The sequence below is a fragment of the Fundulus heteroclitus genome, chromosome 13 (assembly GCF_011125445.2).
Source record: "Fundulus heteroclitus isolate FHET01 chromosome 13, MU-UCD_Fhet_4.1, whole genome shotgun sequence".
Lineage (NCBI taxonomy): Eukaryota > Metazoa > Chordata > Actinopteri > Cyprinodontiformes > Fundulidae > Fundulus > Fundulus heteroclitus.
The window spans coordinates 41549956-41575216 of NC_046373.1; the positions used below are offsets into that span (position 1 = coordinate 41549956).

Sequence of the window (25261 nt, forward strand, 5' to 3'; positions counted from 1 at the left end):
AGGATCATATTTCTCCAATTTTAGCTTCCCTTCATTGGCTTCCTGTTAAATCAAGAATATAATTTAAAATTCTTCTTCTAACATATAAAGCCCTTAATAATCAAGCTCCATCATATATCAGAGCTCTGATTACCCCGTATGTTCCTAACAGAGCACTTCGCTCTCAGACTGCAGGTCTGCTGGTGGTTCCTAGAGTCTCTAAAAGTAGAATGGGAGGCAGATCCTTTAGCTATCAGGCTCCTCTCCTGTGGAACCAACTCCCAGTTTTGGTCCGTGAAGCAGACACCCTGTCTACTTTTAAGACTAATGTTAAAACTTTCCTTTTTGACAAAGCTTATAGTTAGAGTGGCTCATGTTACTCTGAGCTACCTCTATAGTTATGCTTCTATAGGCTTAGGCTGCTGGAGGACATCAGGGTCTATTTTTCTCACTCTACTGATTTCTACTGTTCTTCAATTATGCATTGCTTGTCATAATTTCTGCTTATAACGTTTTGTTCTCTCTTTTTTTTCTTCATAGTAGGTACATCTGGTCTGGCGTTCTGTTAGCTGAGACATCATCCAGGGAAGACGGCTCACCCGCTATTACCATCTAATGTAGAACAGATTACTGGATCAATGTTTGCTTCTGTCCTTGTTTGTCTCTCTTGTTGTGTCTCTGCTCTGTCTTCTGTAACCCCCAGTCGGTCGAGGCAGATGACTGTTCATACTGAGCCTGATTCTGCTGGATGTTTTCCTTCCCGTTAATGAGGAGTTTTTCTTTCCATTGTCGCTTTATGCTTGCTCAGTATGAGGGATTGCTGCAAAGCTATGGACAATGCAGACGACTCTCCCTGTGGCTCTACGCTTCTCCAGGAGTGAATGCTGCTTGTCAAGACTTTGATGCAATCAACTGGTTCCCTTATATTGGACATTTTTTGACCAATCTGTATAATCTGACCCAATCTGTATAATATGATTGAACTTGACTTTGTAAAGTGCCTTGAGATGACATGTTTCATGAATTGGCGCTATATAAATAAAATTGAATTGAACAAAAACTTGTCCTGAAATCTAACATGCTTAATTGTCATCCTCAGTAGCTGTGCTCTGTCATTGCCTCCCTTCCTGCTCTCCTCTTCATGGTTCTGTTTTTCCTGGAAAACAACTACATTGGTTTGCTCACCTCACATAATCACTTGCTGGCTGACCATTGCCGTCTCCTTTTAACCCAAATCAATGGCCAAAGTAAACACTCACAATCCAATATAAATATTCTAGATCCCTCTAATCTATTATATATAATATTCCCCTGCCCTCCATAGACGCTGTCCAGGTTGAGATTCTGGAGCACCTACCATATTTTGCTAAACATTAAAACATTGTAAATAAACCACTTTCTGTTTTCAATCTGTTCCCCTGACTGATTTCTACATGTGGGTCTGAAAAATTACCATGAATTTGACATTGATGTTTTAAAACTATCAACCTTTATAAGTCAAACTAAAAGTAAACACAAATTTTACAGCAAAGGTTTAAATCAAAACAGATGACATTATATCACTCATATTATATAAATTAATGTTTAAGAAAATCATAAAAGTATCTTCAGTTTAGGTTCATTGGGTCAGAAATTGTTTTTAAAATATTTATAAAACTTTGTCTCAGCAGCGTGTTACATAAATATAGCTATGTCTAACAATATGAAGGACAAATAAATGTTGGATTTTTGTGGACATTTATTTAAAAGCAAACCATTTTACAAGGATAGATTCAACAAAATAGCAAACTATTGAAACCAAAAAAAAGATAAGATTCAAGCCCCAGACTTTGTCTAGAAAAAAGCAAACATGCATCCCTAAAACAATATTTTTTGATGTATACATTAAGATAGAAATGTCTGAAGAAAATGTGCTATTTTAAAGTTGTTTTTAATTAGACGGAATAAAAATTAATGACAGAAAAAATAAAGAACACTCACTTAGCCAAAGATTTATGAAAGAAAATATATAATTTAACCCAAAACAAACAAAAAAATCTAAAATAATTAGGTCAACATTAACAAGTCTAGAAAATACATTTAGATATTTATTAATCATCATAATGCAAAAACTAACCCAGTTGCTGTAATTAATATCTGATGACTAGAAGGATCGATGTATTGGTAATTAATCAAATCAGAACAGTTTAACACATAAAAACCACTAGCTATCGTTGCACAAACAGGCATAATACCTAATATGTTTAACTGTTTTATCTTAATTTAAATCTGATTAATTTGCAATGTTCCCTTTACTTTGCAAATATTTAATCCAAAAAAGTAATCTATCATTCTAACAATAGATTTCTGATGAGTAATAAATGTAAGAGTTTAGTCTTTTTGTATAAATCTACATTTATATTATCATTATTTATTCATTCATATATAAGAAAACCCAGAAACCAGAGAAAATATGAACTGAGATAAAATGTGTTTGATTTTTACAGATAATCTCTGTAGGTCAGAATAATTGGGTTTGGATGTTCAGTTATGATTCATCTTTCCAAACTAGAAACATATTTATATAACTATTAGATTTAACAGCAGTTGGACCAGTTAATGTATGGCTGTACAATATTCCTCAATTTTAAAGCTGGACTCAGGAGAGATCATGAATTACATTTCACCAGTAATAAAGAAAATGATGTTTCAGTGCTAACTTGATGAACCTACAGAGAGAAAAAGACAAAGACTTAGTTAGTGAGGAGACCTGAAATTCATATAATTTTACAAGTTAAACAAAATTGTGTATTTTAAAACCCACAGAACTCAGTGACCCAAACATACATTCAACATATTTCCATTAAAATTTTACATTGTTTTCCTGTTTCTCTTAATTTTTTGCTGTAAAGTTACAGCTTTGAGTTTTCTCTGCTGACACTTTGATTCTTCCTTTCTGGATGATTTCCCTCTGAACATTTTTAGACTCAATCAAAAGTTCACTGCAATCCAGCATCTTTTAATCCACCGTGTTAATTTAGCATCATGAATCATTTTTTACAATTCTCTCAACTATTCCAACCAACATATTTCAACATATTTCAAGGCATGTTCCCTGCATCAACCAGTGCAGTGGCTCGTTAAGATCTAGGAGCTCCCTCCATTAACTTTACTGTCATTTTGCATAACTAGACTTCTGCGTGGATTGGTTTTGGAAATGCAGATTAAATGTCATTTCTTTTTTCATGTTGAGATAATAAATCATGTTACATACAGGTTTTATGTTATTAATAACTTTGATCAACTCACGTCTTTGTGTTCATCTGTTTCTGTTTCTTCAGGCTTCTGGCAGAAACTTGGTTTTCTCTGGGGGTCTAGAGTTATCCACAGCTGTAGCAATAAAAAGTGTGTAAATAAATGTTCTGCTTTGAACTCATGTAAAATGTACAGAAAACATCCTGAGTAAATGTCCCGCAATATAAAAAAGAAAGAGTTTTAGAAAATGAAGAGCTAAGAATAAAAACAGATCAGAGCAGTGAGTGGCTGTACTTACGAGAAGGTGGACGCTTGGCTGGAACAGACAAAAAAAAAACTAAATTAGGTCTACCATTAAATAAATAATTTTACTCCATTCTTATTTCTACACATAAAACCCAGTGACCATTTTTAGATCAAAATACATTTAAACAAATTGTTCACAGAATTTGAGGCTAAATTTGGTAGATATTTGGTTTAAATGTGAGACACTTTTGAACATCTAGAATTGATTTTAGCTGATATACCTAAAAAAAAGATGCCTTAAAAAGAAAACGCATGTCAGCCTGTTTGAAACTCGTGACCTCTAAATTACTGTCAATTACCAGATAAACCAAAGAATATCATTCATTTAGTGATTCTGGTTTCATTATTTTCATGTTGTTTTTCACAATAACAAATTATCCGTTACTCGTCTGCCTCTGAGATTTTCTCTGAGCGATTAATAATCTGTTACTAACTCAAACAAAGGGGAGCTGCTGCTACATGAGAGAAAGGTTCTGTTTGGAAAATATGATTATTGCTGATTAACCTTTTATAGAAACCAACTGAACTTCTCTCTGTTGAGAGCCAGTAAACAGCAGCCTGAACAGCTCAGGAGTTTAAGGACCCTTTAGATTAAATACATTTTCCATCTTCCAGTAAAGTTATACCTCATATTTACCACTATTCCTATTCCTCTCAAACAACAAGAAACTGATATTATTTCTGCACGCTGATATTATAACCACAATATAACAACTGATAACCATGATGAATATCACTCCTACTGAATAATATGAAGCATTATTTGAGTTTCAGTTTAAGCTTTCTGGCTTTAACATTTAAACAGGTCTATTTCTCTCACTAGGTAAAAGTCAATATAGAAAATACAGGAAAAGAAACATAAAATATCTCTCACCATTCTTCTTTCTGTAGAAGACGAAACCAATTACGCCAATGAGAACAAGGACAGCCACAGCAGCAACAACAATGATGATCATCATGATGTTTGCTGTTGAAGACAAACCAGGTTAGACTCCAGCACAACCACAAGTTTATTCAGGTTTTATCTGAACATCATTACCAGGTTTTAACTTTGCTCATCTTTTCTCAATGCTCATTGATTTCTAAGTGTTATAAATATGTTTATTAAATTAATGGAGTGAATGGTTAAATACAATGGTTATAAAAACATTATTCTGGAGTCACTATGGCATCATGCCAATCGGACATAGGCTTGGAGACATGATGGCTGTGAATAAGATACACTGTTTGCTGATTGCAAGACCAAATTCTGTAAATACTGTGTGGGATGATGATAAGGACAGGGACTTTTTTTTTTTAGAATTGATTACTGCAACGGTGTTTTCACAGGTCTGCCTAAAAAGTGGATCATACAGCTGCAGCTGATCCAGAACGCTGCTGCCCGCGTCCTCACTAAGACTAAGAACGTAGAGAACATCACACCAGTTCTAAAGTCCTTACACTGGCTCCCTGTATCTCAGAGAATAGACTTTAAAATACTTTTGTTAGTCTATAAATCCCTGAATGGCTTAGCACCTAAATACATCACAGACTTGTTATCAGTGTATCAACCCTCCAGACCACTAAGGTCTTCTGGCTCCAGCCTTCTCTGCATACCTAGAACCAGAACTAAACAAGGAGAAGCAGCATTTAGTTCCTATGCTCCACTGATCTGGAACAAACTTCCAGAAAATTGTAAAGGTGCGGAAAGCCTGAGTTCCTTTAAATCAAGATTAAAAACACATTTGTTTAAGATTGCCTTCAACTGTCCTAGTTAACTGAATCACCACTTTTTTTTTCTTTTTTCTATCTACATTTTATTCCTACTTGCTTTTATTCTGTTTTATTTTGCTATATTTTAATCATGTAAAGCACTTTGCATTGTCTTTGTACTGAATTGTGCTATATAAATAAATTTGCCTTGCCTTGCCTTGCCCTTGCCTATTGTCCAGGATAGACTGTCTCTGTTTTGTCTCATGCCAAGGCCACTGTACAGTATTAGGGGGAGCCGAAAGCGAGGAGGGGCAGAGACAAGGCAGACGCAGACTGCAGCTGGACCGTGGGGTGCGATTACTTTTCATCTATGTGATCTCTGCTCTGTTTCTCAATAAAAGTGCTGGAACTTCATCACCGCCGTCTCCTTATTCAGTATCTCTGGGAAGTCAGTTATTGTCTAGAATTCTGACTACATAAAGTCCGACCGAAACTAAAATCATAAAATTAACAAACTTTTTTTTAATGAAACCGGTATTTACTGACAATAAAAAGAAGAAGAACTGGAGCAGATCGTAATGACGATAAATTACTAAATCTAACACAATTTTTTTAAAACAGGCTCAGATAATTATTATAGAAAAACTACTTCTTATCTCAGCCCTAAAACTTAATTTAAATCTAAAAAGACAAGCAGAACAGAAGAACTTTGATATCAGTGGATATTTACCTACAAACATGCGTGGCTCTTTAAACAATTACTTACATTCATTGCTCTGGATTCCTGATTTCTCCAGTCTATGGACGATATCTTCTTTGATCCCAGAGAGCTGAAACACACATTCATACTTGTTCCAGTCTCCAGGTGCAACAGATGACAGATCGATGTCAACGCTCATCTGGAAGGTCCCATCATTGTTAGGGAGGATCTCTCCTTTGTCCACACCATCATGAACCTCCACTCCATCTTTCCTCCAGAACATCTCTGCTCTGTTGGGGTAGAAACTTGTAGCGTGGCAGCTGACTGGAGACGAGGAAGACTTCTGGAGGAAGGAGACTGATGGAAGATCTGCAGATAGAGACACAAGAAATTCAAACTAGTTATAATGATTGATGTCTAATGAAAAGTAAAGAGCTTGTAGTATGTCAGAGGTGGAGACCAGCCTCAAAGAAACAAACAGAACTAAGTGATAGAGTCAGCAATGTAGTGAAGAAATCAGTACGTAGATAATACTAGAAATTTATGTTTGGGTATTTATAGTAAAATAAAATATTTAAATAGTGAATTCATAAAAAGAAAAAGCGGATAGGTGACTATACCTGTTCTCATCAGAGAGCTCCTCCCATAGTTAACATACTTTTTAAGCGAATCAGGACAAATCTGGTTGAAGTAGTTCTTGTCAGACTCCAGAAAAGCTTTGTCATTGTTCCATCTGTTTGTAGAAATGAAACCCTGTTGCTTTGGAGCGATCCATGTGCTCGTCGCCACATTTAATGTTATAAAGTCTTCCCCATCATAGCCATATTGTAGATAGCCAGTAATCTGCCCAGTTTCATCATCCCACTCACAGCCATACATGTTCTGGTAAATATGGACTCCTTAAAGACAGAGAGAGAAAATGTAGAAAACCAAACGAGATTTTATGTTACTTTTTTAACATCAGATTTCATTAATTAGCAGACAACAGCAATCATCCAAACAGTGCAGACAACTTGGGGAACAAGAGAAAAAAACAACAGACACGGCTGAGAAAAAGTTAATAAAGTTATTTACCACCATCCATAGAAACCTTCATCATGAACAGATTTACTTTCTGCAGTTTATCTCCACTGATTAAAGGCAGTTTGACTTAAAAACATTGTGGACTTTAAACAGGTTGATCTCATAATTAATTTAGTAAACTTGCTGTCTGTCTGCAGACAGACAGCTAGTTTACCAGCCTGATAGGAGACGTTATAAACCACTGAGAGGTTTTGTTCACTGAAGGACCGTTCAGGTCCAGGTTCTCACTCTGCAGCTTCAGCTTCTAGTCTCTATTCTCCAGCAGTAGATCTGATCTTTCTGCTCGGTCAGCTCCTCTCAGTCAGGAACCTTTCAGCTGATCATCAGTTGCTCCATGGAAACAAACCCATCTGGCCACAAATATACCGACCAGAACCAGAACCACTGACCCAGCAGCTCCTCCTCTAGAAAGCAGCTAAATCTACAGCAGATGTTGGACCTGATGGTTCGTCTGCTGCGTTGGTGAAGATGTTCCTCCTGATCAGAGGAGACCTGATTAACCTTCAGTCCAGACAACAATAAACTGAGTTTGTGATCATCTGGACGCTCTGAGCTGCTTCCAGCTGCCATCGGTCCGTTCTTCCAGCTGCGTCTGGATGAACCCAGTTCAGCTGCTCTCATGTCGTCGTTTCTCTGCTGGTGCTGCCAGACGACTGCAGCAGCAGAACCTGCTTGAGGCTCATGAAGCTTCCTGCTGACCAGACAAACTGGGTTTCTGCTCTGAGCTGCTGAGACGTTGGTGAAACCAGGTTCTGGAGAACATGAAGGACACGGTTCCTGGAGATGCAGCTTCATCACAGCAGCTGCAGCAGAGACACTCAACCCCGTCTGAACCGTTTTATGGGTTTTCTAGTAGAGTTTCATCCGACCTGCAGAACCTGAAGGGAAAACTGCTTCCAGCTGCTCAAAGTTCTGGTTCCCCCTGAATAAAGGTTCTGTTTCTCTGCTGAGCTTCACTGTTAACACTCTGGATGCAGCTGGACCTCTGCCTCCTGGACCATGGTTCTGCTGGTTCTCCTGGGTTCTACAGCTACTGAGAGGAGAACCATGCCTGGGTTTAACGTTCCTCTCATGGTTCTGGTTCTGCTACAGCAGCAGAGGTCCAACTCTTCTCCATCAGAACCGAGGAGACAAATTATCCCGTCCTCGTCTCGTTTCTGTCCGTCTCTGAACCGACGGAGGAGAAAAGCTGGATGTTCTGGATCAGAGCGGTTCTGGTTCTGCTTCACTGAACGTTTCTGACCCACAATAAAATCCCTGCTAGACTGAGAGCAGCTCAACAGTGGAGATGATGGACAGAACCGAGCTTTAACCGGGTCAGACCGTCTGACACATGTTGGCTCTCAGCTACGGTCCAAACGCCTCTGAACTAAAACAGAACCAGAACATATTCTGACCCGTTTGGTTCCAGATCAGCATGAAAACACGTGAGGCTCTGCAGTGTTTTCAGGTGGGAGCGGCTGCAGCAGAACCAGAACCAGCAGGTAAATGTCAGGAAGCTGGAGAACCAGAACCTTTTCCTGAAGCGGGTCTGATGTCTCCAGGTTTGACATGAAGGTTTTCTGCTGACTGGCAGTGATGGAGACACAGAGAGGAAATCATCTAAATATCAGCTTTTTACTCCATTTTAGCTTTTATTCTTCGTTTGGATCATTAATGGATTTATCTGCTCATTGTTTTATTCTCTCACCTCAATATTTAAACAGTTCAGAACATGTTTTATTGATTAGAGGAGAAATTATATTTAGATTTAATGTCATTTTAGCCATAAACAGATTTTTCTGATTACTAAATTATTTCAGCTAATTTCCATCAATCAGATCATTGATCATCCTGACAGCAGCGACAGCCATCAGTCATTTTAACCTGATTTAATCTAATCTGTAGTTTGACTTTTTATTTATTCACCAAACAAACTGGGTTCAGCTCAGTAAAGTTCTGCTGGTCGTTTATTCGGGTCCAAATGGGACCATTTTAGTGACGTTCTGTCTAAGTTGGTTTAAACTCATTTCCACTGAGAACACACAGCTGATCACGCAGCATCTCCATCCCGCTCAGAGCGGCTCGACCCAGAATCTGGTTCTGATGGAGCAGGTTCCTGTGGGCGGGGCGGTTTAGTTAAGGTTCTGGTGGGAAAGTGTTCCTAAAATCTGTTGGTTGATGTGAGATGAACAGAACCGCTGTGGCAGAACTCTACAGTGGTTCTGATCTCAGAGCGTCTTCAGGTGTGGGAGGTTTTTCCTTTGGTTCTGTTCTTCAGTCCATAAGAGCAGAACCGGGTCATCGTCTGGTTCTGATGGTTCTCCTCCAGCAGAACCGGGTCATCGTCTGGTTCTGCTGGTTCTCCTCCAGCAGAACCGGGTCGACTCTCTCCTGTAACCATGAAGCATCCAAACAGCCTCGTCTCCTGTCTGTCCGTCAGAGAACGGCATGCTGGGAGATCTGCTCCATCAGCGCCTCTCTGGCCGTGACCTTTGACCTCTGCAGGCTCAGCCAAACATGTTGAGGAAGATGTGAGCAGCTGAGAACGTCTGCAGAGGACTGCAGGAACATCTCAGCACAGAGACTCCATCAGACTGAAGGTCACATGTTCCCCAGGCAGCCAATCAGAGGACAGAGATGTGTCTCTGCAGCAACATCAGCGACGCAGCCAGAAGCTGCTCTTCAGCCGGGCCTGGTACCAACATGGAGGTCCAGATATTCATGACTGAGAGGAAGTTTAGTTCTAAGTTCCACGTTTGTAGTTTCACTGGAGGAGATACGAGCCGAGGGGAAGGAGAAAGGAGCTTTTCTGTTCAGGAGAACATCTTTGAGTTGACAGGAGAAAAAATAATCAGGACCTGTAAGACGACTTGGAGCCACAAACCCAGCAGAGTCACTATCGGGTCGTTCCAGTAAACAGCAGCAGCCTGTCAGTCATTATTTTTGTTTCTGAGCTCAACGTTGATCAGAAATGTGTCACATCATGGATCCAGACACCCAGGAAACACTAAACTGTTTTTATCTATTTTTAAGAAGGGAAAACTTCTGCTATCTTCTTTTATTAAAGACATTATTACAGAAAAAAGTGGGAAAATACGTCAGTTTACCAGGAGAAGTTCTCCAGAAAACGGCTCAACAACATAACGACAACACGATCTTTTCTTTGTTTTCCTGACTTTGATGAGAAAATGTTCCAGTTGACCATAAAGACACAATCTGGAACATCAGATTCAGCCCCAGGCGATGAAAACTCCTCTGATCATCATTAATCTACGGCTTCGTTAATTAACGGACACGACCAGCCGCTCAAACGTTTGGACTCATCTTCTCATTCAGGGGTTTGTCTTTATTTTTATTACCACCTCTGGAAACTCCTTCAAGACGTCTGGAAACCGTTTCAGGAGACGAAGCTGATGAAGCTGATGGAGAGACGGCCAAGAGGACCAAAGCAGAGATTAAAACAAAGTGGAGGTGTTTAGAAAAAGCTAAAATATACTAAATGTTTAGAGTTATTTCACTATTTTGTGTTTGATCCATAATTCTATATAATTTAGAGTCATATTCTGACGTCTTCTCTATGGATCTGCATGTAGAAAGTCCTAAAATGAGGAAAAGCCCCTGAAGGTCAAAGGTCAGTCCACATTTCCTGACTGCTGGTGTCGGCCTATAACGTCATCGTCAGCACGGCTGACTTTCATCCAGCCTCCCTGAGCTCAGACATTCTCCCTCTGCTGCGGCGCCTGAAGCCAGCGGGGGGGTCGTTACGCTGCGTCCACACGCAGCATCCAGCCGTGGATCTCTCCTTCTGTTCTGCTCCTGCTCTTCTGGACCGTCACAGCTCCAAACCTTGGTGGTCTCCTTTCAGAGCGGCAGCTTCCTCAGCCTCCGCCCTGATTCCAGATCATCTCTCCTCTCTTTGAGCCTCTGGGCGTAACGACGCCTGCTGAAGGCTGAGGGTGAAGCTGTTCTCTGAGGAGATGTTTCATGTTGGTGTGAGCAGACCCAGCCAGGTCTGGACTCCTGCTTGACCTTTAACCCACGACCAGCAGGCTGCAGCCAGCAGGAAAAAGCTCTTTGATTTATTTCCTGTAACTCCAGATTCTGAGGATTGCTGCAGCCCTTTAAGCTCCTCACTGGTTCCTGAATGACTGTAGAAACAAAACCATCTGGGAACCAGGGGTCCGGTTCCAGCAGCATTTATTCTCAGTGATTCGGGTTGAGGCGGTGAGGGGGGGGGGGTCATTATTTCCTCAGTGGTGCGCTGTGAGCGAGGGATAAACATGGTGGAAATGCATAAATCCAGACTAACGGCTCCTTTTAACGAGGGAAGAGGAGGAATGAGGCGTCTGGACTGAAGCTCCAAACGTTACAAGACCCTAAAATCTCCTCTTAGAAATACGCTCCGACGTCACTGAGACTAAACTGACTCTGTGGACCTGAATTCAGGAGCAAGGTGACGTGACGGACCTAGAACCCCCCCACCTCTAGAAGAACCCGGCGCCGCTGGCCTCTTGGGTTTCTCTGTGCTCCCCTAAGAGGAACGTCCCGTTTGGCTCCAATCATGAAAATCTTCATCATCACCTTCACACGCTGACGGTTCCTCAACAAACGTGAAGCTTCCAGCTTCTCCTTCATTTAGGTTAAAACGTCTCTGAGGTTCTGAGGTTCTGGACTTTCTCTGTTTGCCTCCAGTTTACTGGGAGAACATTAGGCTGTTCTCACGTTAGGAACAAGATTCATTTACATTTGAATCTGTTTCATTTCATTTTAAGATGACTTTAAGTGATATATAATATTAATTATATATAGTTAAGTCATTTGATTTGGTGAATTCTGGTTCTGGTACCAGGTGGGTCCGGTCCAACCAGAACTGGTCCCTGGTCCACATGTGGAGACTTCAGAGCAGCTGTCAGAGTCAGATCCTAACTCCGTCTCCTCTCTCCACAGAGACTCTCTGGTTCCACCAACATCAGCTGCTGAAGATGACGGAGCTTCATGTGACCCACAGGACCAGAACCAGAACCAGAACCAGGACCAGGAACAGAACCAGGCTGACCAGGATTCTGGACCAGCAGACCCACATCAGATCTGATCCTTCCTTTAAAATCACAACAACTGAAGCATCACAGAAACTTCATCACTTCATCACTTCGTCTTTTCTTTTTAAACAATATATTTAGTCATATTTTACTACTTGTAGTTGTTGCTCATTACGTTAGATGTGTCTTAATTATAGTCAATGTTTTACATGTGAAATTTAAAATATAGTTTCCATGTACAGAACATTGCTCTGTTGACATCAGGTCAGACAGATTGAACTGTCAATAAAGATGTCCAGTTTACAGTTTATTTATATTCATTTCTACAACCATAGAATTGTTTGTAATAATATTTAACAACATTACACACTATGCTTATTATTTTATGTACCAGTGACTGTTAGGCAAGAGTCAGTTTCCAAGTTGATTCTAAAAATAATTATATTTATTTTTATTGTATTAAATTGTTGCTACAACATTTACCACACATTTGAGAACTAAAAAATCATAGCTTGTCTCATCTTTATGCTCACATTTACTTTTTAAGTCATAATTAAAAAAAAAATTAATGTTTAATTTTGAGTCATATTTTAGTTTTTCTCTGAAGAGAAATTATGCTGTTAGCATTGAACAAGAACCATCACTAAAAGTTCAAAATAAAGTGTTACTAAATTAAACGAAATCTCACACAGGAGTTAAACATCCCTAAGGTTTAAATTTCTGACAATTATTTAAAGTTTTATCTTCTGGCCTTCTAAATTTTTTATCTGCACTCTGACAACCAGTCTCACTAAATACTTTACAATTCTTTATGCCTGAGTGATTCCAGAGGATTTCCTCAGGAATAAGGAAAATAAAGTGTTGAACTAATGAAAATAAAAATACTGACACTAAATTTAATCCCTTAACATGAACAATATTAGGAAATCATATAATGTGAAATATAACCAATAAACACTGATGATTATATCACGGCTGTCACTTAAACATTAGTTTGGCTATGGCTTCAAGGAAATATTTAATAACTGTATTAATCCTGTAATTGATTTACTCAACATTTTTTAGGTTAATAAAGGGAATGTCACCTTAAATAAAAATAATTTAATTTTAGCAATTGTTTTATTTTATATCTATTCATGGCTAAAAAACTTAAGTAGTGTCTTTCCATTTGTCTTTTTCTTGTTGGTTTGTGTTTCTGTGTCATAGTTGCTATAAAAAACAGAAAGATCAATAAATAGTGAGAAACAGACTAACCTCCAGTTTGGTTGAAGCGTGACTTTGCAATTTCAATATTGGCTTTGAAGGTCTGCTGTTCACTCTTATACGTTTCAGTGTTCCTCTCCCAGTACTGTGGATCTACTGCACCCTTTATCCAGTCCTGTTTGGGCACAGCTTTCTTGATGTTGCTGTCATAGTAGTCGATCTGAGCGTCATCAACCAAACCAACAGTCACAAACTCTGGGAAGTTTTGAACATTAGACGAAGCCGTGTAGAAATACTTCAGGGAGTGGGTCACTGGAAAAAAGACAAGATTGTGATTTGAGCTGAGAAAATAAAACCAAAATTATTTCATTCACCCCTTCACATTTTTTTATGTACAAGTAAAATAAACCACAATATAATAACATAAAAATATTATGAATTTTAATAACTTAAATCAACATTAAAAAGATTCACAATTTTTTTTGGTTATTCCTTATTAAGATTTATAAAAAGTGCAATAATTTGATATAAAAATATTGTTTGAATTAAATATTTTTTACAGTTTTTTTAGTTTATATTTGTTTTCAACTTTTTATTTTACTTCTTTAGGCTTCATATCCATCCACTGTGGAACACATTTAACCATTTGCTGTATTTTAACAACTTAAGAAATTCAGAAAATAGTTTTTTACTGTGACTTTATCTAATGTTCTCCTCTTATAAAAACATTGCCAAACACATTCTATCATTGTTATTTAAAATAATATAATTGCTCATTGACCTCAAAGCCATAAACATTTCAGACTCTAAAAGTTCACTTTGATTTTAATTTGAGCTGTATTAATTTCTTTGTAAAGAATTTTTTTTCATAAGAGCAAATGAAGAGAAAAATATATGCAAGAACCTTTTTAATATTTAATGATTTGGGGCTCTACGATTTAAAATAATCAAATGTTCTTTCTATATAAACGTGATTCATTAAACAGGATAACAATACTATGTCCACTCAGCAACGAGTAAACACTATAAACCGTTTTCAAGTAATGTTGAAATCATTTCAGTTTTAAAATAAATTTTCTTTTGAATGATAAGTTCATGTGAAAATTAAGTAAAACTATATTGGCTTCACTTGATATTATTAAAAGCAATCTCATGATCATGGTTTATACGACAGCTTTCAGCGACTTATTGAACCATCAACCAGGTCCAACTGCTGAAGATTAAAACTACAGGAAGATTAAACAGGACTGCATAGAGCGGACTGTCATCTTTTTATTAATGGCCTAAATAGATTGTGAAGGGAAACCATACAGACATAAGTTCAAATAATAGTTGCAAAATTAAGAAATAAAAATTGTATAATAGCATCATTGCAACCCAAGGTTGTTTAGTGAAACAATAACTAAGATAATCTGCAGTAATAGAATGTAATTCAATATATTTATTGGGAATAGTGTCATTCTTCCATGTTCAAATGTTTCTCTCTTTTTAAGATTACTAGAGAGAAAAAAACTAAAAGAGGACAATTAGTGTTGTTTACCTTGATGTTGAAATGCTTTCATTTCCAGAATTATACTTATTTATAGCTTCAACTGATTTAATGTTTGAGAAGGGTTTGAGAAACACATAATAACCCAAGTTTTCTAAACATTATATACACACTGATGGAGAAAAAGGACAAAGAGAACTAGATCAGCCCAGATTAAATTAAAATTGTCTTTATCACAGCAACATAAATTCCAATGAAACTTCTCCTCTACATTTAACCGTCCCTAAGGGTCCAGTGAGCTGCCACTGTGCAGCACCCAGAAAGTACTGCTAAGGGAGCCAGAGTGGCAGTCTGCGGGATTTGAACCCAGAACCGTGCAGCCTCTCAAAGATGAAAGCACCCTGCTCTAAAACCACTTGGACACCAACCCTGATGAAGACTCACAGCCTCTATACAGGTTTTCATTCAGGTTTTGGTGAAAGTGAGTCTTCCTGTTCTGCTGATATAACTTTTTTATGACTTCAACTGAAAAATAAAACTTCATGCATTTTTATTTCTCTATAATGAAATAACTTCAACTGAAAATATAAACAGTTCAGACCTTATTCATCCAAGCTGTAACCTTCACAATGTTTTTTATAGTTAGACATTTGTTTGGCATGTGATTAATACATTTTTTTGTGTTGGTTGCAGATGTTCTCCAAAACTTTTTATTTATAAATTAGGGGAGTGGTGGCCTAGTGGTTAGAGCAGTGTGCTTGCACTCAGAGAAGGATGCAAGTACCCGGTTCGATCCCCAGTGCCTGCACTCTGGGTCCCTGAGCAAGACCCTTAACCCCAGATTGCTTCCCGGGCGCCACACATGGCAGCCCACTGCTCCCCAAGGTGATGGGTTAAAAGCAGAGAACAAATTTTGTTGTAATGTGTGTTTCAATGATAATAAAGATGATATTATACTATTACTAAAACCTGACTGAATTGTTGATTAGTTAAAAAACATATTCTCTGTCTTTAAAGATTCTACTGTGTCACCTGAGCTGTAAACACCCTAACTGTCATCATTTTATTTAAAGTATTATAAACACTTATTGTCCTCGGCTACTGAAAGATTTCGGATTAACAATTCAATTCTATCTTGTGTCCTTTCATAAAAGTTCACTTAGATTTGAATCGGAGCTATATTAACATTTATGTAAAGAATTATTTTTTTCATAAGGGTATACAAAGAATAACTTTAAGTAAGAAATGTTTTAATACCGAATTATTCGGGGCACTACGACTTAAAATATCAGATGTTTGTTTATATATATTAGCAATTCATTGCCAGGTTAATATTATCTCCACCCAACAAAGAATAAATGTGACAAATAAAGTCAAAATCAATCTGGTTTAAAAAGACATTTTCCAAAAAATTTGGCGCTACAAACTGCGTCAAGATCAAACACGACTGCATTGATTTGGCTTTTATCTGTTTATTAATGACCTAAATAGATTATGAAGTAAAAACTAAATAGACATAAGTTAAAAATAATAAGGCTGCACAATTAGGCACATTTGCAATAAAATCACAATTTTATAAAACACGATTTCCAAGTCGAAGAGGTCTGCAATGTTTGGCTAAGTAACAATTAATGGATCAGACGAGTCCTTTAGGTGTTGGTAATATGTTAAAAGTGGGTTTGCTCCACATGGAAGGGGAGAGAGTTGTAGAAGGGAGATAATTTAATTTTATTATTTGTTTTAGAGTTTATATAATCTTACTTTTTTTTTTACCAGAGATTTTCAGGAAGCTCACCACATCATTAAGTAGCAGTCAAACTGTTTAATACATGGACTTGTTTGTTGGTTTCACTTTATGTTCAACAAGGATTGATGTCCAACTCAATTAAAAGCTGTTCTCTTGAATAATTATATTCTGATTAATAAAAATTGTTAAATTCCTTGTTTTAAATAGTCCTTTGTTTACAAACATCTTTATCTAAAGGACATTTGTGTTGCTTGTGCTTAATGCAGAGAAAAGTCTGTCTAAATTAAATCGCAGTTATGGTTAAAATATATCGCAATTTAGATTTTTGGCAAAAGCGTACAAACCTATAACATAATAGTTACAAAATTAATGAATAAAACTGGTACAGCTTCAATGTAAGCGGAAGGTATCCAAGGTTGTTTAGTGAAACAATAAATAAGATCATCTGCAGTGATAAAAAAAATAATTTGACATATTTATTGGGAACAGTGTCTTCAAATATTTCTGTCTTTTTATGTTTACTAGAGGAAATAACAGAAAGACAAACAGTGTTGTTTAGCTTTGTGGTAAAATGCTGGATATTTATTAATTTCCTGAAATATATTTATGTATATAATCAACTGGTTCAAAGTTTGAGATGGGTTTGGAAAACATAATAAACAAGAAGTTTAGTAGAACTGTATATTTTCCTGTGTATTAAATTATAACATTTAAATAGATCAAGATAAGAATAAAAATCTCCTGTTAACTTACCAGCAACAGTGCTGTGAATTCCAAAAAGAAGCAAAAACACAAAGGTGATCATTTTGTCTCTCAGAGCAGGCTGCTGCTTCTTTCTCTTCGTCCACGGACTGATACTTTAGCTCCAGAGACTCTCCCTCATCTAAAACCTAAAAAGGGGCGGCTACATGAATCTGAACCAATACAAAAATACTCTAACTGTCGACGTCACATAAATCCAGGTGAAATTTAGCTGCTGGGGTTGTGAACGAAAATGAAACTAGGTTCTGTCTCTTTGTACCACGTGATGAACTCAGATGTTGACGCGGTTTGATGGCCTTCATTCCCCGGGATTTTATGTATTCAGTAAAGCCAAGACTTTCTGTTATAATTTAGTTTTAGTTCCCTCGCAAAACAAAAAAAAAAAGTCATTATTGTTTTATTTGTCAAAGTCTAGCTTTAATATTTGGCTCTATTAAATAATAAATTATTAATGTCTAAAGATTTTGAGCGTAGGCCTCTCGCCCGGTGAGCGCTGGAGATAGGCACCAGCAACCCCCGCGACCCCATGAGGGATTAAGCGGGTCAGAAAATGGATGGATGGATGTAGGGATGGGTTTATCTGGTGAAGTGCGCCCTCTAGTGGTTGATAATACAAATATCTCACTGTGAAATCCTTCTAAAACAGAAATGTTTAAAGTTTTCTCCCAAAGAGTTCAAACCAAAAAATTAAGAAAAGCCTATAACAATATCAATGAAGCTGTTGACTCTTAAACTATCAGTTTATTTGTAGATAAATAATTCTCAATAAAGGACATTTTCTAAGAGGGTAACAATAAACTACTCCAATAAATCAGAGAATAAACATCATACTTATTTTCAAATATCCCTTGCATGAAGTTTCAATCAGAAAATATTTGAAACACAGACATTTAAACTGTATAATTGAAACACAATGTTAATTTAAGCTACAACAGGAAGCCAAACACACTGTCGTAGTGACATGCAGTGAGGTTTTTAGCTGGTGAGGCACCGATTCCTCTGAGTCATATTTACAATTATAAGAAATAAACAGAACAAAGTCACTAAAAACACATTTATCAACTGTAATGTTTAATTTCTCATCAGCAATCCTTTCACTCATACACCAACACAAACACAGGAACATAATATGTTCTACAAAGAATATTTCTTTTATAGTAATGGCTAGAACACCTTTCTAAACAATTCATACTCATTATAAATAAATGAAAGTATAGAGACGTATTCAGCACAAATTACACTTTCACTTTTAATACAATTTTCTGATGTTTTTAAAACTTTAAATTCTGGTTCTTTATCCCATTTTATTGCAGAGTGCTCTTTAAAAGGATAAGAAAAATGAAAATAAGTCACTTTAGAACTAAATTTAGCTATCATTATATTTTCTACTTAGTCTCAACTCATCTTAAAAAGTAAAAATAAAACCATTTGTGGTCTTACCTTTATTTATTCATGTATCTCTCCTTCTCCACAAATAACTCTGTGACCTGGTTGTAAAGGTTGTCCTTATTTTCTTTTAGTTTTAAGTCTCTCAGCCTGAATGGAGGTAACAGCCACAGAAGACAGTCGTTCTTGATCAGTTGTATTCCTACTGACCGTTTCCAGTGTTTTTAATGCAGACAATGACCTCTCCATGATGCTGTTGTAGCTGATGCAGTGAGAGACAACTGGAGTAACTTTGTTTGTTTATTCTGGACCAGTCTGGAAGAGATCCTTCTGGGCTAAAAACCCAAGAAGCCGTCCATGGGATTTACATTCATTGCTGCTTGAGAGCTGTACAGTCCAATAGGATCAGCCTTTAGTCTTACAAAGTCAAAGAACTTAGCATATTGTGACAGGCTCTGGAGTTTGACCTTACCATAATGTGGTAAATTTGGTAAGATCAACCAAGCCAAGGATGCGAAATCAGCTAAGTGGTCAAACCTAGCTTCATTTGAACACTGAAGTTGTCCAGAATGTTATAAAACCATCTTTTCCTCTAATCTCTGACTGGCTGTTTACTTCCAGTCTCTGTTAGGCCAACATCACCTCCTCAGAGTCTACTTCTACACCTGAAGAGAAATGTTTATAAAGAACAGCAAAACCAACCAAAGAAGTTTCACAGGTACAAACAACCAATATATTGATACCATTATTGAAGAATACACAGCATTATATAATACCAAATGTATAAAGTGGAAGCTAAATATAATAATAGTTGCCTCCCCAGGGTAGAACAGAAAGGAGCCCCAGGAAACTACCCAGCACCACAGTGCTGAAGCCCCCAGGAACTGTGGCGATGAGCCCGTGAGCTCCACCGGCAACCAGCTCCGGCATGCCAGAGCGGATATGGCCATGGGCCCAGAGACCCAAGGCCCAGAGGCCCCCATCCCACCTGTGGGGCCCCGACAGAGCAATGGAGACCAGTCCTCGTGAAGCAGCTACCAGGAGTGAGTCAGTACGTACCGGAGCACCCCAAACCTGACATACCTGATCTATACTCCAACTCAATTCAATTCAATTCAATTTTATTTATATAGTGCCAAGTCATGAAACATGTCATCTCGAGGCACTTTACAAAGTCAAAATCAATCATATTATACAGATTGGTCAAAAATGTCCTATATAAGGGAACCAGTTGATTGCTTCAAAGTCCCGACAAGCAGCATTCACTCCTGGAGAAGCGTAGAGCCACAGGGAGAGTCGTCTGCATTGTCCGTGGCTTTGCAGCAATCCCTTATACTGAGCAAGCATGAAGCGACAGTGGAAAGAAAAACCACCCATTAGCGGGAAGGAAAATCCTCCGGCAGAACCAGAATCGGGCTCAGTATGAACGGTCATCTGCCTCGACCGACTGGGGGTTAGAGAAGACAGAGCAGAGACACAACAAGAGAAACAAAAAAGCACAGAAGCACACATTGATCTAGTAATCTGTTCTACATTAGATGGTAATAGCAGGTGATCTGTCTTCTCTGGATGATGTCACAGTTAACAGAACCCCAGACCAGGTGTACCTACTATGAAGAAAAAAAGAGAGAGAACAAAAAGTTATAAGCAGACAAGCAATGCAAAATTGAAGAACAGTAGAACTTGATAGAGTGAGAAAAATAGATCCTAAGTAGCCTAAGCCCATAGAAGCACATCCCCATAGGTAGGTCAGGGCAACATAAGCCACTCTAGTCATAAGCTTTGTCAAAAAGGAAAGTTTTAAGATTAGTCTTAAAAGTAGACGGGGTGTCTGCCTCACGGACCAAAACTGGGAGTTGGTTCCACAGGAGAGGAGTCTGATAGCTAAAGGATCTGCCTCCCATTCTACTTTTAGAGACTCTAGGAACCACCAGCAGACCTGCAGTCTGAGAGCGAAGTGCTCTGTTAGGAACATACGGGGTAATCAGTGCTCTGATATATGATGTAGTTTGATTATTAAGGGCTTTATACGTTAGAAGAAGAATTTTAAACTCTATTCTTGATTTAACAGGAAGCCAATGAAGGGAAGCTAAAATTGGAGAAATATGATCCCGCTTTTTGTTTTTTATCAGAACTCTTGCTGCAGCATTTTGGATCAGCTGAAGACTTTGAACTGCATTTTGTGAACTTCCTGATAGTAAAGAATTACAATAGTCCAGCCTTGAAGTAACAAATGCATGGACCAGTTTTTTAGCATCACTCCTGGAAAGAATGTTTCTAATTTTGGCGATATTCCTGAGGTGAAAAAAGGAAACTCTGGAAACCTGTTTAATATGGGATTTAAATGACATGTCTTGGTCAAAAATAACACCAAGATTTTTTACTTTATTACCAGAGGCCAAGTTAATGCCATCCAGATTAGGTGATTGATTAAGAACTTTATTTTTTGAGGACTCTGGTCCAAAGATTACAACTTCTGTCTTGTCAGAATTTAAATGCAGAAAATTTAAAGTCATCCAGCTTTTGATGTCATCAAGACATGCCTGTAGTTGAAGTAATTGATTGGATTCATCAGGATTTATGGACAAATACAACTGAGTGTCATCAGCATAACAGTGGAAATTAATCCTATGCTGTCTGATAAATTTGGCAATGGGAAGCATATATATAGTAAAGAGAATTGGTCCAAGGACTGAACCCTGTGGTACTCCACAGGTGACCCTAGAGTTTGAGGAAGATTTATTATTAACATGAACAAATTGGAATCTGTCCGAAAGATAAGATTTAAACCAGCCTAATGCTTTCCCCTTAATCCCTACAGTATGCTCAAGTCTTTGTAGGAGAATATTGTGATCAACTGTGTCAAATGCAGCACTGAGATCTAACAGGACAGACACAAGTCAATTATCTGAGGCCATGAGAATATCATTAGTGACCTTAACCAGAGCCATTTCAGTGCTATGATGAGCTCTGAAGCCTGACTGAAACTCCTCAAGTAGGTCATTACTTTGTAAATGTTCACATAGTTGATTAGCAACTACTTTCTCAAGAATTCTAGATAGGAAAAGAAGATTAGATATAGGTCTGTAATTTACTAACTCATCTTGATCAAGGGAAGGTTTCTTAAGTAAAGGTTTAATAACAGCTACTTTAAAAGCCTGTGGTACATATCTATTTACTAAGGATAGATTAATCATGTCCAAAATAGGGCCACTGATCAATGGGAATGGGAACCCCCACTCCAAAACCCGATCCCAGCCCCAACAACCCACAAACCAATCCACCTGAAGATGGAGCCAACGTGATCTGAACCGGCCAGCCAACCAGAGCTCACTCCACGAACCAGGAGATGCTGCCTCCCACACATCCTGCCCTCCATCCTTATGCCCTACATACACCCTTTTCCCAGAGAGAGTAGAAGTTCCAGCCCCAGCCGACTCCCAGGACCCAACGCCCATCACCACCCAAGACCCCGACTAGGTGCCCCGCTCCTCCTCCAGGCCTCAATCTCAAGATGGCAATCATGGACAGGGGTGTGAGAAAGGCCCCGAGCCTGCCTCCACCTGCTCAAATGTTGTATTGTTGCATATCTTTCCTTCATAGGCTGGAAAAAACAAAATAGACAACATAATAGGTGAAATATATAAATAATTAACTGCAACCCAATCACGCCCCATGGCGCTTATACAGGCAGTTATTGGGTGTTCCCTGAACACAACAGCAGTGTGAAAAACTGTTTAGTGATTAGACTGTGGAGGAAAATCCAAAAATTCACCAAATAATTTCTGTTTTCTATCATGTTTAATATAAAATTGTCTTCATTGCGTCCCAAGAGGTCTGAAAACACTATTTCATCAACATTTAAATTTTCTGCATATATGCTTAAAATTATATTTTTATTTGGAAGAGAAATGTCTCCTATAAATAGGTTAAGTCATAAGATTCTTAATCATCATAGTAAGCTTACCCACAAAGCTAACTTAAATGCAGAACTATATAGTTTATAGTTCATGGTCTGCTACTAAACAACATGGTTAATTTGCTTGTTGTGACTTCTTGTGTTCTGAGGAGCAGTAAAACCAAACTAGTCACCATGCTGAGGTTGGCATGATGGATTTGCAGCAGCCTTTTCTCTCCACACCTAGAACATTGTTCTGCCCCACGACATCACCTGTATCCAGGTAGATCTGACACTTTAGGGTTGTAATCACAAATGAAAGTAAAAGACATCAATCTTTCATGCCTTTTTTAATTTTGAAATAATGTTAATAATTACTATTCAATTTTAGTTGATATTTTTCCAAACTATTAATGGTCCTAATTATATCTTAAAATCGCAGATGAATTCAATTTTCATAAATTTTTTTAATCCACTGCTAACATAGGCCTACATTTAAACAGCGAGCAGAGTATGAACAAGTTATGCGATAATTGCTCTCTCTAGTGGCTGATATTGTAACATGCAGCTTTTAGAGATAAAATTACTTTTAAGGATTCTTATAATCTATCAAACCTTAGAAAAAATATTGTGCTCAAAAATTCTCTCCTGATTCAGTTTGTTTGTCCAAGAATTTTTTTATTCCAGATCTTGTTCTTAGATTATTTAAGATGCAATATTTGGGATTTAGTTCATAGTTAGATTTTTGGTTAGGAGTATATTTAATGAAAAATATTTGTGTCAGTTGAAGATGTCCTCCCAAAACTTGACCGGATATTGTTGATTGCTTAAAAGAAAATTTCTATTTGTGTAGATTCACCTTTTTTCTTCATCACATTTAATGTTCAAATTTTCTAATAATTCACGGAAGCCATGTTTGACTTTCCGCCGCTATATCAGCAGATTTATATATTAGTCTTAAATGTTAACATTGCCAAAAGGCAAGTTTGTTGTTTTATTTTATAAAAAAACTTTAAGGGATTTGTGACATCATGGCTGTTTTCTATAACTGGTAATCAGCTAAAATTAAATAACTGAACAAAATGGAAACATAATAGGGTAGTTCACGCGTGACGTCAGCGCTACATCCGGGTCCCGCTGGTAGGCACAAACAGTACTGTTCTCGTCTACTACATGACAAAACGGGTGATTTAGAGCGTACTTTTAGTTAGTTTATTTCTGGAATCTAAACAATGCCTACGACTTGTTGTGCTCCCGGTTGCACAGAGAGGCATTCCAAATCATCGGATGTACGTTTCTGTCGTTTACCGAAGGAGGAAGGACGAAGAAAGAAATGGATATTTTCAATGAAAAGAGCGCAGGCAGACACTACCAATGGACTGGGGGAGCCATCATACTAAGACAGAATTTGCAGTCTACACTTCATCTCCGGTAAATACAACTTAATTCTGCTCTAGTCATTGTGCTACTTAAATAGCGGCGGAGGGGAGGTAGCGATCGCTACACGGGCCGGAGAAGCGGCTGCTGCTCCAGACAGCGGCTCCATTACGCCCCCGTTCACAGGCGCTAGTACGTCTGTGTTTACGCTGCAACGTCGCCGACACCGCCACCCATTTTAACAAGACAAAAACACCAAAATAATCCGTAGTGAAAAATGTTTTTTTTTTTTTACCTACCGGGCCTCTGCTAAGACGCGGTCTGTGTCCGACGCCGCTTTGTGCTGTTACACAAACATGTGTGAACAACATCCATCCATTTTCTGACCACTTAATCCCTCATGGCGTCGCGGGCGTTGCTGGAGCCTTTTTCCAGATATAAAATAATTGTAGCCATCCAGTGGTTTCAGGGGCTTTCGTGCTCTCTCGTCTGTACTGGCCTGCCGTGTTTATAAGGCAGCTGTATATGTCGTGGTACGGAGCACTTGGCCAGCATTTCACAGACTCGCTCCGTCTCTTCAGGCTTTTGCTGTGTGGATATGGCAATCTGATACCATCAACCATTAACTTACTCTTAAAACGATCTTGTGATACGTTATCGAAAGAAGAAAAATACGTGGAGAACTCGTCAGTTTCTCTGTTTGCGTCCGCCATTGTGTTCGCCTTTTGCCTACCAGTCCGGTGCGCATGCGCGAATAACCCGCATCAAAACAATAACAATGAACTGGTCTATAACAACCCTAACGACTCCTCGTTGCAGAGGAGTGGACCAGTTTTGGTTCAATCTGCTGGCTTAATGACTTTAACGACCGCCCATTACTAAGGGGGTGGACCTGTTTCTGTTGAATTTGCATGTTATCTAAGCCATTACAAGGCCTTTGTTTGGCAGTAGTATAAAGCTTGATACTCCACATTACTCCAGACTTTTTGAATGTTGAGATGGAAACCTCAACATCGAAGTATATAGGAAACCCACACACACAGACCAATATCTTCTTTTTGACTCACACCACCCACTGGAGCACAAACTTTCGGTTATCAGAACCTTACAACACTGGGCCGAGCATGTCCCAACTAAAACAGAAGGGAAGCACAAGGAACAGAAACACATCAGAGATGCCCTCCAAACCTGTGGTTACCCTAACTGGGCTTTTGTCAAATCAGCAAGAAAATCCAAAAGACCCGCTGCAGAACATAATGGTGAGAAGAATAAACGCAAAAACATCGTCATCCCATATGTTGCTGGAGTCTCTGAAAAACTCAAGAGGATTTTCTCCAAACACAAAATCCCAGTACATTTCAAACCCCACAGGACCCACAGACAG

The 25261-nt window shown here is 38.3% G+C and overlaps 1 protein-coding gene across 1 annotated transcript in view; it reads right to left on the reverse strand.

Annotated features, from left to right (window-relative positions):
• Nucleotides 1-1703: 1703 nt before the first annotated feature.
• LOC105924466 (H-2 class I histocompatibility antigen, K-D alpha chain) overlaps nucleotides 1704-25261 on the reverse strand; it is a 159075-nt gene continuing 135517 nt past the window's right edge. The window contains exons 9-11 of the mRNA XM_036145806.1: nucleotides 3512-3529; nucleotides 3268-3348; nucleotides 1704-2687 (exon numbers count right to left, since the gene is read on the reverse strand). Coding sequence (XP_036001699.1) covers nucleotides 3296-3348; nucleotides 3512-3529 — 71 coding nt within the window. The 3' untranslated portion in view covers nucleotides 1704-2687; nucleotides 3268-3295. The remainder of the gene's footprint in view (nucleotides 2688-3267; nucleotides 3349-3511; nucleotides 3530-25261) is intronic.